Consider the following 14425-nt stretch of genomic DNA (forward strand, 5'->3'; position numbering starts at 1 on the left):
TATTTTAAAAATAAACTCAAACGAGGTTTTCTATTTTAGAAATTAATTTAGTTTTACTCCAAAAACAAATGAAAAAAACCGACAAAATAAGGTTTTTACGAATATATATATATATACGTATGACAAGATGAACAATGATTGAGATGCTTGCTAGTGTTCAATGATAATTCATCATCTCATTGCATTCTTATTCTTGCCCCACAATTCACCATCACTGTCATCATTGTTACTTGTCCAATGAAGCTAGCTGGGTCCTGTGAAAAAAATCAATCATGAATTCAATCAATTCAATTCAATTCGTTTATTTTCTCAAAAGAGGGGTAAACTAAAAAAGCAACCAAATGCTTGTAAGAAAGTCACCCTATCCAAATAAAATCAACATTGATCAACAAAAATCAAAAATTAAAATAGTTCGACAAAAATCAAGGATTAAACTAGATCGAAATAAATCAAAAGTTATTGAACTGCAGATTCTATTCTATTAATCTTATGAAACAGAAATATAGTTCAAAATGAGTACATAAAATTAAAGTTTTGAATTTAGGATTCTATAGCATTTCAATAAATTAAGTGCTACAATCAAACAATCAATCAATCAATCAATCAATCAATCCAATCAATCAATCCAATCAATCAATCGATCGATCAATCAATCAAGTATTCAATCTTGTAATAGATCAATTAACGAACCGGTCCAGAGTAGCTCCCAACCGATCATATACCATTATAATAAATCAACCTAAATTTGACTGACATGTTCATCAACTAGTTCACTCTTCATTCAACCACACACGGAGCTTAACCAACAAACAATCAACCAGCCAGCCAGCCAACCAATCACAGAATAGCCAACCATCCAATCAACTAACTGACCAATCATTCAAAAGCCCAATCAACCAATCAGACGAACTAACATAGCAGTATTAATTTGTTCTTTAATTCTCTCCTTCATTGATGTTGTTGAGGCACTTTGAATCTTCAACTTTAAATCTTTTATAAACCCCTTCAAACCTGCGTATGTATGTGTTTGTATTATTATTATTACGGAAATTTATATACAGCGCTTTTTTATTGTTGAATCTCAAAAGCGCTACTAAATCATAGACAAATTGTATGTATGCATCAAACCTGTGTATGTATGTGTTTGTATGTATGTACGTATGCATCAAACCTGTGTATGTATGTGTTTGTAAGTATGTACCTATGTATCAAACCTGTGTATGTATGTGTTTGTCCGTTTGTATGTATGTAAGTATGTATGCAACCATCATCATCATCACTCTCATCATCATAATCATCATTTGACAGGCACACGCACGCACGCACGCACACACGAGCGGACGACAACATGTCAACCTTTAACATTGTGGAATACAAAGATTGACTTTTCAGTGCAAACCGCTAAATGAGCATTGCTCGGACTGAACTCAACTGCAACTATGTCCCCTGTGGAGTTGAGTTGCGGAAAAATTATCATAAATTATTATTATTACCCTGTTTATTATTATTATTATTATGATTACTACTACTACTACTACTACTACTATTATCATAACTACGAACCGATACACAAATCTTCAATCCGATCGCAATCCTCGTCATAGACGTTGTAAATGTAAACTGAACCGTGATTAGCTATTGCTACTGAAAGACCATTGGCTGAGAGGCAGAGGAGAGATGAGCCGACGAATGACGACTGACAGTTCCAGGTTCTTAGTAATTTCGGGTCTTGCCTTCTCTTGTAATCAACTGACAATAATAATAATAATAATAATAATAATAATAATAAAAAACAACAATAATAATAATAAACGATAATAATAACAATAAACAATAATGTTACAAAACAATTACAATAATGTGAATAATAACAAAAAAAACTCAATAACAAAAAAATAAAATAGCAATGTGAACAACAGAAATTACACACACACAAAAAAAAACAAACAGAATCCTCAAACTCCAACTCGTTAAGCTTCTGCCCATTTTACAGATTTACAATTTGAAACTTTAAAAACAAATTTTGTTATAAGTATAACAAAAAAAACCCTTACAAATGAGTGCTAGCAATGAAAGTAAAGATCTAACTCTCAACATAAACTGTCACAAAAATAAATATAAACGGCATTCCATAACAGATACGGAAAACAAAATGGCCGACTGACTGTTTGTGTCCCACAGTTTCCACGTGCCGTCCTTCGAAATAGTGGCCATTCTGAAGGACATTAAATGAAAATTTCAAGTTTAAACGAGTCGTCCAATAAAAAAGTACAAATCATAAAAAACATCACAACGACAACAACAACAAAGACATTAACGAAAACATTAACATTAAAAGCAGCAAAGACGTTAACAACAACAAAGACATCATCAACAACGAAGTCAACAAAGGTACCAAAGACGACAACAACAACAACAACAAAATCGCAAACAATGACAATACGTAATCAACAACAAAGACAACAAAACGTCAACAACAAGGAGACATCAACCTCGTTGAATCGTTGTTGAAATCGAATGAATATATGGTAGACGTGTGACTGCCGAGTTGGAAAGCCTTTGTCGTTTCCTTAAATTCATTTGTCTTGCTGAAGGTGACCTCCCATACTTTTACTTCTGACGTAAAACCTGAATTATTATTATTCTTATTATTATTATGAACAGAAAAAGCAAACACAGATTTAGCATAAGATTTAGCTTTTATAACCATTCACACAATCATCATCATCATCATCATCATCAAAACCTTCTTTCTTACATCATCACCAGACCACCACTATTACCGCCATCATAATTGCCACCACCACAACCACTACCATCGACCTGAGCAAGCCACAAATCGGCCACAAGGTGACACTCGGCCGTGAGTATGATTCATCTGTAGAGTGTCGATGCTTGTAAGCAGGGTACCTGGTACAAGTATATTTGGTATTTTGTGACGTTTTTGTGGTAGATGTGTGGTATTTTTGTGGTAGTTTTTTAGTATTTTGTTTTGTTTTTGTGGTATTTTATGGCGTTATGTGGTATTTTTTGATGTTTTTGTGATATATTTGTGGTATTTTTATGGTATTTTGTGATATTTTTGTGGCGTTTTGAGGTATTTTATTATTATTTATATTAATTATCTTTGATGCAACCTTTGATATCCCATATTTTGATGATGGGATTCTTATAGCAGGTCATAACATAAAGGCCTGTGCTGGCTATTCCAATGGTCAATACTTCGTGGGGACATTTCTTAAGTGAACATGTGAATGAGTGAGTGAATGAATGAACGAGTAATTGGATAAATGAGTAATTTGATGAATGAACGAGTAATTTGACAAGTGAGTGAGTGAGTGAATAAACAATTAAATGAGAGACAGGGTGAATTAGCAGAATGAATGAATGAATGAAAGATGAATTATGCCTACGCTGAGTATTTCGAGGACATTTTTTAAAGTGAATTAACGAAACGAATGAGTGAAAGATTGATTGAATGAAACGAATGAGTGAAAGATTGATTGAATGAAATGAATGAGTGAAAGATTGATTGAATGAAATGAATGAGTGAATGAAAAAAATGAAAAAAAAGTACAGATGAATGAAAAAATAAATGCACAGATGAAAAATCAGAAAATATATCCCATTCTAACAAATATACACTGTCCTAACTCACACACTTATACACACATTCACCAGTTATATCTCTCTCACTCTCTCTCTCTCTCTCTCTCACACACACACACACAAACACCTCTGGAAAATCAAAGGCCGACTGAATTTTTCCCAATGTGCCATCCTCTTTCTTAGCCATCTTGTACACTCGAATTGTTTCTTCCGAGAACAGGGTAACCAAAAAAGCTCTGATAGGAGATTGAAATCAAATTATTTTATTATTTCTAACTTATAATTATATAATTATAACCAAAAATGGTTAATAATAATAATATAATGAATGACAATAATTATTATTAAATATTGTTTGAAGCATTAAAAAACTAAAGATATGGAATATCGACTACTTATTGTCTGGACTGAAACAGAGCTTCGTGGCATGGTCATAGTCAACATTCACTCTGATTGACCTTTTAATAATTAATTAGTTAATTAATTAAAAAAAGTAAATAAATAAATAAAAACGAATAAATATACACAAAAAAAACTTATATTATTGATAATTCTTTTTGAATCAGTTCGAAAGTTGTCTAATACATACAAAGACACATACATACAGACACATTAAATAAATAAAAATGAATAAATATACACAAAAAAAACTTATATTATTGATAATTCTTTTTTAATAAGTTCGAAAGTTGTCTAATATATACAAATACACATACATACATACACATACATACACTACACATGCATACACATACATAAATATATACACACACACACATATACGTACAAACTCACACACGTACATACACACACACATTTTCATCTTTCATATGCATGGGGTTCTTTATGCATTTGAATTCAATCACTGATAGAGCAAGACCAGACCAGACACCTTATCCATTACACTGAGTGTTATACTTTATAAATATTACCAACACATACTTGCTACTGTTGTTTAAGAAATCTTTGATAATCCAGACATATATCGATCTATCTAGAAGATGAAAAAATTATTTTTCATGATATATATTTGTGTGTGTGTATGTGTGTATATGTATGTGTGTAGTGTATGTATGTATGTGTCTTTGTACGTGTGTCTGTCTGTGTGTATGTATGTATGTGTGTATGTATATGTATGTGTGCATGTATATATGTATGTGTGTGTATATATGTATGTGTGTATGTTTATATGCATGTGTGTGTTGTATGATCCTAACCATCAGCACAAGATGCCAGATACTTCCCATTGGGACTGAAATGCATATCCGATATGATTCCTGTATGGGATTTCAGAGTGGCAACTAGATGTTCATGGGTAAATTTCGACTTTGATACAGTCCTATCCTTCTTAGAAGTTGCCATTTTGTTCAGTTGATTAGTATCTTTGGATTTCGTTGCTTCCTTGTTGTCAGGAATTTCAGACTTTGAAGAGTCTTTCTCTGAAAATTAAAATTATAATTAATTTTACATTAATAATTGATAATTAATCTTACAACGAAGTAAGCAATAAAAGTTTCATATACAGAGAACAAATAATATTTATAGTTTAACTTTTAATACACTATTAACTTATTTTACTAAATACCAAATCAAACCAAACCAAATATTGTTTGATTAATTAAATTATTAAAAATTAAATCAATTATGAATGCAAACTAACTAAATTATTAGATAAATTCAATTTAAAAACATTTTCAAGTTTAAACTTTAATGTCTAGCTGTTCAAAATTATGTAAAATACCTGTTTTGTCATCATCTTGTGGCCCATGTTGTTTAATAATCCCTAGGAAAAGTAGAATATTCTTTGCATACGAAACTAATAAGATAAGGACTACTGTCATAGAAAGTATAATAATGACTAAAGCTTGGGACACATTATTGTTGGATGATGTTGACTCCATTATTGCTGCTCATCACCAGCTAATTTCTAATCAGTTTCCAGTTTTTAAATGAAGAAGTCAAGTTTAGACTGAAGTCCTGAGAGATTCTGGTTCACTTAAGTTCAGCTTCTTTTTTTTTATCTGTTTTCTTCTGATCAGATATTCAGAATTACTTCAAAATAAATTCAGATTTTCTGATCTAACAACTACAATATTAAGCAAACATGAAGCACAATTTGTTGAAATATTTTTATTAAAAATCTAACCTAACTGTATTTAATTATTTAATAATAAAACAGGCAAAATTTATTTAGAAAAAAGATTTTTCTATTTTAGAAACCGAAACGTGTCTCAAGCAAAAAAAATTGTAAAAGTGCATTCTATCTTCAATCACATCCTCCTGCCATACCTAGAATTCTATACCTTGAAACTTATTCATTACATTTGACTAATTAAAAATGACAATTTTACTTTTGTATTCATATATTTGCATATTTAATATATAAATAATTTTAAATAAATAAAATTTTAATTGTTTGTTACATACATCATTCAGAAACTTTATACTAAAATCCTTAATCTTCATGCAAGAATCGTTCCATTGTCAACTATAGTAAAAATTTAGTTAATAAAGCCTGTTTTGCTTATATATATATATATATATATATATATATATATATATACATTTCAAATGTTTTGTTTTGCTTTTGGTAGAGGATTGTGGCACACACAAAAAACGCTATCTTTATGCTGTGAATGATCAGTGAACGAGCGATTGAAATGACGAAAGACTTAAAGACTTGTTTATATGTTTTGTCGATTACTCGAAAGCTTTTGAAAGCGTGAAACTCGTGGAGCTTATGGAAATATTGGAAAATTTTGACATTGATGGATAAGACACAAGAGTTATCAAACACCTCTATTGGAAACAAAGAACAAAAATGAAAGTTGGTAACAAGATGACCAGTTTTGTCGAAAGAAAGAAAGGTGTTAGGCAAGACTGTGTATTCTTTCCAGACCTGTACAATTTCTATAGTGAAATCATCACGAGAAAGGTAGAGAAATTTAACAAATGGGCTCAAGAGATGTTGGTAATGATTAATTACTTATAACAAAAAATGATTTTAAAAATTTAGCGAATTTAGCCTTTTCCGTCAAAAGTTGTCTATAACCGCGGGCACTGGTTAATGGTAAAGAGAATATTCAGCACTCAGTTGTTAGATGCAAGGAATATGCAATATAGGTATGTTAGTCACAGATTTGGCTGGCGCATCTTGAAACTCCAAAAAATTAGAAAAGTTTGATGAAATATATGTTCAATTTATTTTATTTAAAAATAAACTTGTTCATGTTTTTCAGTTTTAAAGTGTTTCATGGAAATGGTAGTAAATAGGTGTTGGTGGTTTTCGTGTGTAACAAAATTTTGTTTTTAATGAGAAGGCACTGAAATTTTTCTCACAAATTTTTATTACAAACATCAAAAAGTTTCAACATCAAATTTCAATAATTTCGCTAATAAAATTTGTGCAGAAATTGAAAAAATATTATCCAACTAGTGGGAACGATCAAAATTTTAAATTCAACACCGAGAATTTATCAATTATTTGAAGAAAAAAAGTTTAAAAATTGATTTTCACTGTGATAAGGACGAAAAATATTGAAAATTATAATGAAATTTCAACGAGTTTACGAAATAACGTTAATATTTGACATATTTCTACGTTCTCAGGTACTATAACTACGTAGTTTTAATTCGATATTTGCTGGTGAATTTATTAAAAAACATTCAAACGACCTAGAATAGAAACAACAGTTTAAAAATTATAAACATTATTATTATTATTTTTTTTTGAACAGGTTCCACCAGTCTGGCAGCCGACTCAACTTACGTTCAGAATGGAAAGCGAGGCAGCTCTCTGGCGGGCCATCACTTCCGCCTGCCCGTCCTGAACAGTCAGACAATTATTACTACCACTCTTTTTATTATTATTATTATTACTACTATGAGTATTTTGATTTTTATTAATTATATTGTTATTACTGTTATTATTATTATTATTTGACGAGGTGCCCATCACCTTCATCTCTACGGCACAACTATTCGATCGAATTCTCGAGTTACTGAAACTCGTGAGATTGCAGGATAGAGGTTTTCGAAAATTAGCCAAACTTGTGAAGTTTTTGACGTTGTAGGCTACCGATTTTCCTTCTACTGTGGCTCGGGTGACTTCGGGTCGATGTTGAAGCGACAGCATAGTCTGTGAGCGACGTCGCGAGCATTTTAGATAGGAGCCGCAGCAGCAGAAACAGCAAAAAATTTTAAGAAGGAATTTCTCAAATTGGCGGCCTGTAGGTAAATTTGATTTGCAGTTAAAACGTTCGGTGGTTTAATGACGAAGATTTGGATGACGTGTTTTGTGAATTTTCATGTCCAACTACTAACACTACTATCAAAAGCGTTATTATATTTCCAATGGATTAATTTATAGTTGGAATGATGATTGAATAATAATAATAATAATAATAATAATAATAATAATAATAATAATAATTATTATTATTATTATTATTATGAAAGAATTATTGCAATGAAACAAATAAAGTGTGTACATGATTTATAAAGACGATGACTGAGAAAAAAAAACTTAATAAAAGCCGCCATGATAAAATGACGTCATACGGAGTAGTCACATACGTCACACGCTGTCGGTTACATAATTGCATACTTCGCCGTCGTCATCATCATTGACTGACGTCATCATCTTCGTCACCCTCATCATCTTCATCCTCATCAACGATATCAGAATATTTAACTTTGAAATTGCATATCGCCATCATTAAAGCAAGTCCCAGGGGGTTACATTCTACTTTTTAAAATTTTTATTTATAAATGTTTTTTCTCCTACCATCATCATCGTCGTCATCGTCGCCACCATTTTCATCATCATTATCTTCATAACCATCATCTTCATCATCATCTTCACCATCATCTTCACCATCATCATTATCGTCATCATCTTCATCTTCGTCGTCATCATCTTCATCTTCTTCACCATCGTAACCAACGTCATCATTCTCCTCTTCATTGCATCAGCTTTGCACATGACAGGGGCGAAACAAGGGCGGCTGTTAAATGTACTGATGCGTAAATTGCACTGAGCTGACGTTTAGATAATCCAACAAACATCCAACTGACCAACCAACCAAGACCGATCAACCAATCAACTAACTAACCAACAAACTGACCAACCGATTGACCATCCAAGCAGTCAACCACCAAACTAACCGACCAACCAACCTACCAGCTAACAAACCGACCGACCGGTTTATTGACTAACCAGCCAACCGACTGATCAACCATCCATCTGACATACTAACCAAATTCAATCATTTAATCAAATAACCAACCGACCAATCAAACAACTAAACAACATACCGTCGAGAAAAAATTGAACCACATACCTGCGGTTTGAAAGAAAAGTTATAACGACTGTTTTGTGATCGGCAAGTTTTAACATCTGTTTAAAATTTTAAAAACTCTTACACTTCGTTCACAATCACAATTTTTATGAAATTCACACAATATACGTTAATACATTTTGCAATTTTCACAATTTTCTAGTCCACATTTTAGCCTAAAGCTTTAAATTAGCCTAGAGAAAGAGAAGACATCACGATAAATCGAATTAAGCCTGACCGTTTTATTAGGTTATATTAATTGACGTACAGAATTTCTGTCATACAATATTACCTACATACATCCATGTTACTGCATGATTGCACAATTACTTGCAGCCTGATTACTATATACAAATTTACAGCTAACCACCCACTCAACACTACTGATACTCCCTCTCAATTGCTAACTACTTTAATTGAAAATATTTCATTTTATACTACTACTACTGCTGCTACAACTTTTGCTGTTGCTGCTACACCTACTACTACTACCACTACTACTACTTCTACTACTACTACAACTACTACTACTACTCCTATTACTACTATTACTACTACTACTACTACTACTACTACTACTACTACTACTACTACTACTACTACTACTTCTACTACCTACTACTACTACTACTACTGCTACTACTACTACTATTACTACTACTACTACTGCTACCACTTTAATACTAATGCTACAGCTACTTCTACTACTACTGCTTCTAATAAAAATACTATATATTCGCAGTAAATATATTTTAAATTTTAAATACATTAAAATGTCCTTGCATTAAGTTGAACTATAAATGCATGTTAAACTATATATATATATATATATATATATATATATATATATATATATATATATGTATATATATATATATAGTTATTCAAGTTAAACTATAAATACATTAAGTTAAGCTGACATTACATTAAGTTACAATAAAACATGTTAATGTTTCGTTGCCAGCGCGCTCAGTAACTCGAGTTTGCATTATTTAGAACCGGATTTCCTGACCAAAATAAAATTTACTGGCTTGAAAAAACTTTTAGACATAAAAAATTTCTGAAAAAATCTAAATAAAGAAAATAAAAAAAGGCTAAAAATACCAAAAAATGGCGTCACAGAACAAAAAAATCTGCCAAATTAAGTTTTGAATCTTTTGTGCGTTTGAAAAAAATTTAACGGTGAAGAAAAATTTCAAAATAGCCCGCGAAGAAATAAAAACACAAAAATACCAACTGACCTAAAAAGTAAAATTAGATACAAAAATTTTAAAAAGCGTAGAAGCCCACAATTAACGCCTTAAATAAAGTGAAAAAAAACCTCGAAAGAACGTTGAAGTGCCAACAAAAATTTCTGAACAGGCAAAATCAAAAGGGTTATTATCTCAAATTAAATTAAAAATAAATAACAAATTGTAAAATTAATAAAAAAGAGAGAGTAATAAACCAGACCAACATCGTTACGCAAGTTATTAACACGTTTTCCGCTCTCGTAAAACTTGCCAGAAAATGGGACTCAATATACGCCTGCCAGTGTCAACAATTTGTGAATGCTTTGTGTATTTATGTCAGTCTGTATGCGTATTTCCATAGTGTATGTACGAAAAAAAACATTAGTACGTTAATAATACACCCTTGTGTACGTGTGCACGATCAAAAACCACACAAACAAACCTGCCAAATGCATGTGAAGCCATGTAGACGTATGTAAAAATGTAACAAACAAACAAACAAACACATACATGTTCAAAACAACTAAAACATCTATCTAAACACAAACATCACATCTACACATGCACTGAAACTAATAAAAACACACACATATATACACGCACGCACACACAAACAAACACACACATATGGATATTTTCACACAGCACTAACGACACATATATGTAGCACGTATACATACACATAGGCAGGTACGTAAACAGAGTAGTTTATTGTGAGACTCGAGCAATTAAGGGTAACAAAAGTGAATCATAAAGAACTGTGTCTGTGTCAGCTACTTCTGAACAAATAAGTCATTATCATCGTCATCGTCTTCAGCATCATCAGCGTCATCGATAGTGACGTCATCATTATTGTCGTCATCGTCAGAGTCGTCGCCATCCTTATCAACATTTTATAGACCCATCGTTTCATTTTTATTCTATTTTATGTTTCGGCGTGTTTCAGTCTAGACTCTATACTCGATACATTTCTTGAATTTTATTCATTTCAATCATTTCGCTGCAAAAATTAAAATTGAGGTTCTTGTTTATTGGAGAAAATAGTTGAAATGAAATAGGAAAATAAGTTTCGGGAAAAAAAAATTTAAACTCCAACGCAAGCAACTGAGTGAAATTTCTTTCTGTAGAGCGTTTTTAATGGAGGCGCTATAAAAATTTTACCATAGAGTCTTTGCAAGAGTACTTATCATCACCGTCATCATCATCATCATCTCCAGAGTCATTATCATCATTATCATCATCTCCAGAGTCATTATCATCATCATCATCATCATCATCATTGTTAGAAACATTGTTAAAAACGACATTCGTTTTTTTCATTGCCCTTCCAATTGACATCATCGTCATCATTGCCGTCATAATTGCCGAAATCTTTTCAGCCATCATCGTCGTCGTCGCCATCATGGTCATAGTCATCATCATCTTCATCGTCGTCATCATCGTCATCTTAATCAACCATGTAATCCTCACTATGTGTACACACAATAAAGAATACCTATGAATACAAAAAATACGTACAAATCCAACAGGTCACACAATACTACAAAAATACATTCCAATTCCAACAACACACACAGATACACACAATACAACAAAATATAACCATAACGCAAATACAATACAACAAAAATAGCAATTGTTTCCAAAAAAAAACACAGATGCAACTAAAATGCTAATAAATATCTAAAAAATACACACAATAAAACTAAAAATAGCCATAGCACAGATTCAAGACAAAAAAAATATCTATAAATACCAAAAAATACCCAAAATACAACAAAAACTAACCATAACACCAGTAAAAAAAACAACAAAAAAATTTATAAATGCCAGCAAAATGCACTCATACAATACAACAAAGATACGTGATGTAGATTCCAAAAAAGCGCAGATAATACCAAAAAATATACCAAAAAATATAAACACGCAATACAACATAAAACAGCCGCAAACAGAAAAATGAGGGAAAGATTAATCCAGCTCTCTAACCGACCTATGATCTATTTAGAGAAGAATTATTACCGGATGGCGGTAAAACAAATTAATTTTAGAGGGGGCACATTTTTTACGATAGAGAGAAGGAATTAATTTAATAAAAATGAATGAAAAAATGAATAAATTAAAAGTTAGATTGAATTAATTGATATTGATTTTACTCTTATTAATATTTTTTGGTGATTGGAATAGAACAGTTTGATCTATAGGTTAAGTGCAATAGAAATATTAATTGATTAGTTGATTGGTTGGTTAGTTGTTGGAATGATTGATTTGAATGGTTGGCTGGTTGTTGGAATGATTGGTTTGGTTGGTTGGTTGCTTGTTGGATTGATCATTAGATTGATTTGGTTGGCTGGTTAATTGTTGGATTGATTTGATTGATTGGCTGATTGGTTTGGTTGGTTAATTGGTTGATTATTGAATTGATTGATTTGGTTGGTTGGTTGATTGTTAGCTTGATTGTTAAATTAATTGGTTTGGTTGGTTGATTGTTGGATTGATTTGGTTGGCTAGTTAGTTGGTTGATTATTGGATTGATTAATTTGGTTGGTTGGCTGGATTGATTTGGTTGGTTGGCTGGATTGGTTTGGTTAGTTGTTGATTGTTAGATTGATTGACTTGGTTGGTTAGTTGGTTGACTGATTGATTAAACGTTATTTGATCGATAAAAGACGAGACATTAAATGAAATTGCAGCCAAAAGTATGAAAAAAAACTAAACTTTAAAACCGTTTGAGAGCACGTTCGGATTATTTTTTGTATGTTTGTCAAGTTTTTGACATTCTCTCAAAAAAAATTTTTTTCAATTAGGACCCAATTAGCTTTGCTGTTTGTCTATTGATGATGAAAGTTGAATTTTTGTTTTGGGAGAAAATTTTCTTAAAATTTCTGAAAATCATCGTCGTCGTCATCATCATCGCCACCATCATCTTCATCGTCATCAACATCATCGTCATCATCATCTTCATTATCATCACCATCATCGCAACTCTAAAATGAAATGAAATAAAATGTACTAAGTAAATAATTTTAAATACGTAGTGAGGTGTTGTAAAAGTGAATAAAAGTTTTCGACTATTAGACTTTATTGTTCGTTAATGTTCTTCCACGTCGAAGAAATGACGTTCGTTTGCCGAAGCAAACATCAAACAAGAATGAACGTGCAGAAACAAAAGAAGAAAATAAATAAAATTCAATATAGAAAAATCCACATTTAAAAGCAATAAAAAGTTTCGTATTTTCAAAATACAAATGTTTTCATCGGCTTAACTGAAGTGATGAAAAAAACCTTTAAAACCCTTTTAGAAAAATATTAAAAGTATTAAAAAATATAATTGGAGAAGAATTTTAAAACGTTGGAAAGCTTCCAAAAAAAAATATTTCAACAGAATTTGTAAAAAAAACATTTTGAAACTTGAAAAAGTATTTATCAAGGAATTAAAAACAAATGAAAAATACGATTTTCGAAAAGAGAAAAATTCTGTTGAATAGGAAATTTAAAAATATATTTCAAGGAGTAAAAAAAATGTTGACGGGTGATATTTAAACAGGAAAAATCTTTGAAAGTTGCCAAAAAAAAATCCAAATGTTTGAAAAATAGTTGTGAAATTTATAAGAAAATAAGCCAAAAAGCGTGAAAAGTGTGAATTTCTTCATTTTTGCAGATGAGAAGATTTTGCTTTAATTCCTTATAAAAATAATGATAAAAAATATGCGGCTATTAATCATGTCGCGAAAATGATATATTTGAAAGATTGTTTTATAAAGTTTATTAAGGTTGTATTTTTTTTTAAAAGTTTATGAAACAAAACTGATGAATTAAAATCAGGTATTTTAATAAATTTTTGATGTTTCGTTGAGAAACAAATCAAAATATGCAAAAAGTGTTGACAAAATTTGGATTTTGAAAGTTTTTCAGAGTAAAAACAAATATCGGATAAAACATAACGAGCTAACGAAGTGATTTGGCAGGGCAACATAAGGAGAAACCGCGATAGGATTCGATTCTGGTAGGTCCTCAGGCTGCTGACGAGTGCCCATTGAAAAAACACGTGGCCAGCCAGCCTATCAAACGAATACTATTCTTTTCTTCTTTTCACTCTTATATACTGCTCTTTCTGGTTTGGCACTCTCTTACAACAGTGCAACCACAACAATATACATCCATCTTTCACTAACTTAATTTATCAAATTATCATAATATGATGAATTTTGAAAAGCATAATATGTTTTTAATTCTTTTTTTAAT

At 31.2% G+C, this 14425-nt stretch overlaps 2 protein-coding genes across 2 annotated transcripts; both read right to left on the bottom strand.

The window, feature by feature from the left end:
• Positions 1–9: 9 nt before the first annotated feature.
• On the bottom strand, positions 10–5854 carry HELRODRAFT_99280 (hypothetical protein). The gene is made up of 13 exons (XM_009018620.1): positions 5351–5854; positions 4827–5048; positions 4552–4603; positions 4005–4067; positions 3737–3845; positions 3138–3237; positions 2824–2910; positions 2493–2628; positions 2166–2215; positions 1564–1749; positions 1357–1446; positions 915–1011; positions 10–254 (listed from the first exon to the last, which is right to left on the bottom strand). Exons 1-13 carry the CDS (start codon positions 5508–5510, stop codon positions 227–229), a joined length of 1380 nt encoding a protein of 459 aa, XP_009016868.1. The 5' UTR covers positions 5511–5854; the 3' UTR covers positions 10–226.
• A 1515-nt stretch (positions 5855–7369) lies between these two features.
• Positions 7370–8324, bottom strand: HELRODRAFT_171941 (hypothetical protein; the record flags this gene model as incomplete). The annotated part of the gene is made up of 2 exons (XM_009018621.1): positions 7370–7836; positions 8261–8324. 2 exons carry the CDS (start codon positions 8322–8324, stop codon positions 7370–7372), a joined length of 531 nt encoding a protein of 176 aa, XP_009016869.1.
• Positions 8325–14425: the final 6101 nt, after the last annotated feature.

The sequence above is a fragment of the Helobdella robusta genome, assembly GCF_000326865.2.
Source record: "Helobdella robusta unplaced genomic scaffold HELROscaffold_22, whole genome shotgun sequence".
Taxonomy (NCBI): domain Eukaryota; kingdom Metazoa; phylum Annelida; class Clitellata; order Rhynchobdellida; family Glossiphoniidae; genus Helobdella; species Helobdella robusta.

Coding starts and splice junctions, on each gene's coding strand:
- HELRODRAFT_99280 (XM_009018620.1), bottom strand. CDS start 5,510: ATGGAGTCAACATCATCCAACAATAATGTGTCCCAAGCTTTAGTCATT. Junction 4,068..4,551: donor TTCTTAAACAACAGTAGCAA/GTATGTGTTGGT, acceptor AATTATTAAAAG/GTCAATCAGAGTGAATGTTG. Junction 1,447..1,563: donor GATTGAAGATTTGTGTATCG/GTTCGTAGTTAT, acceptor TCAACTCCACAG/GGGACATAGTTGCAGTTGAG.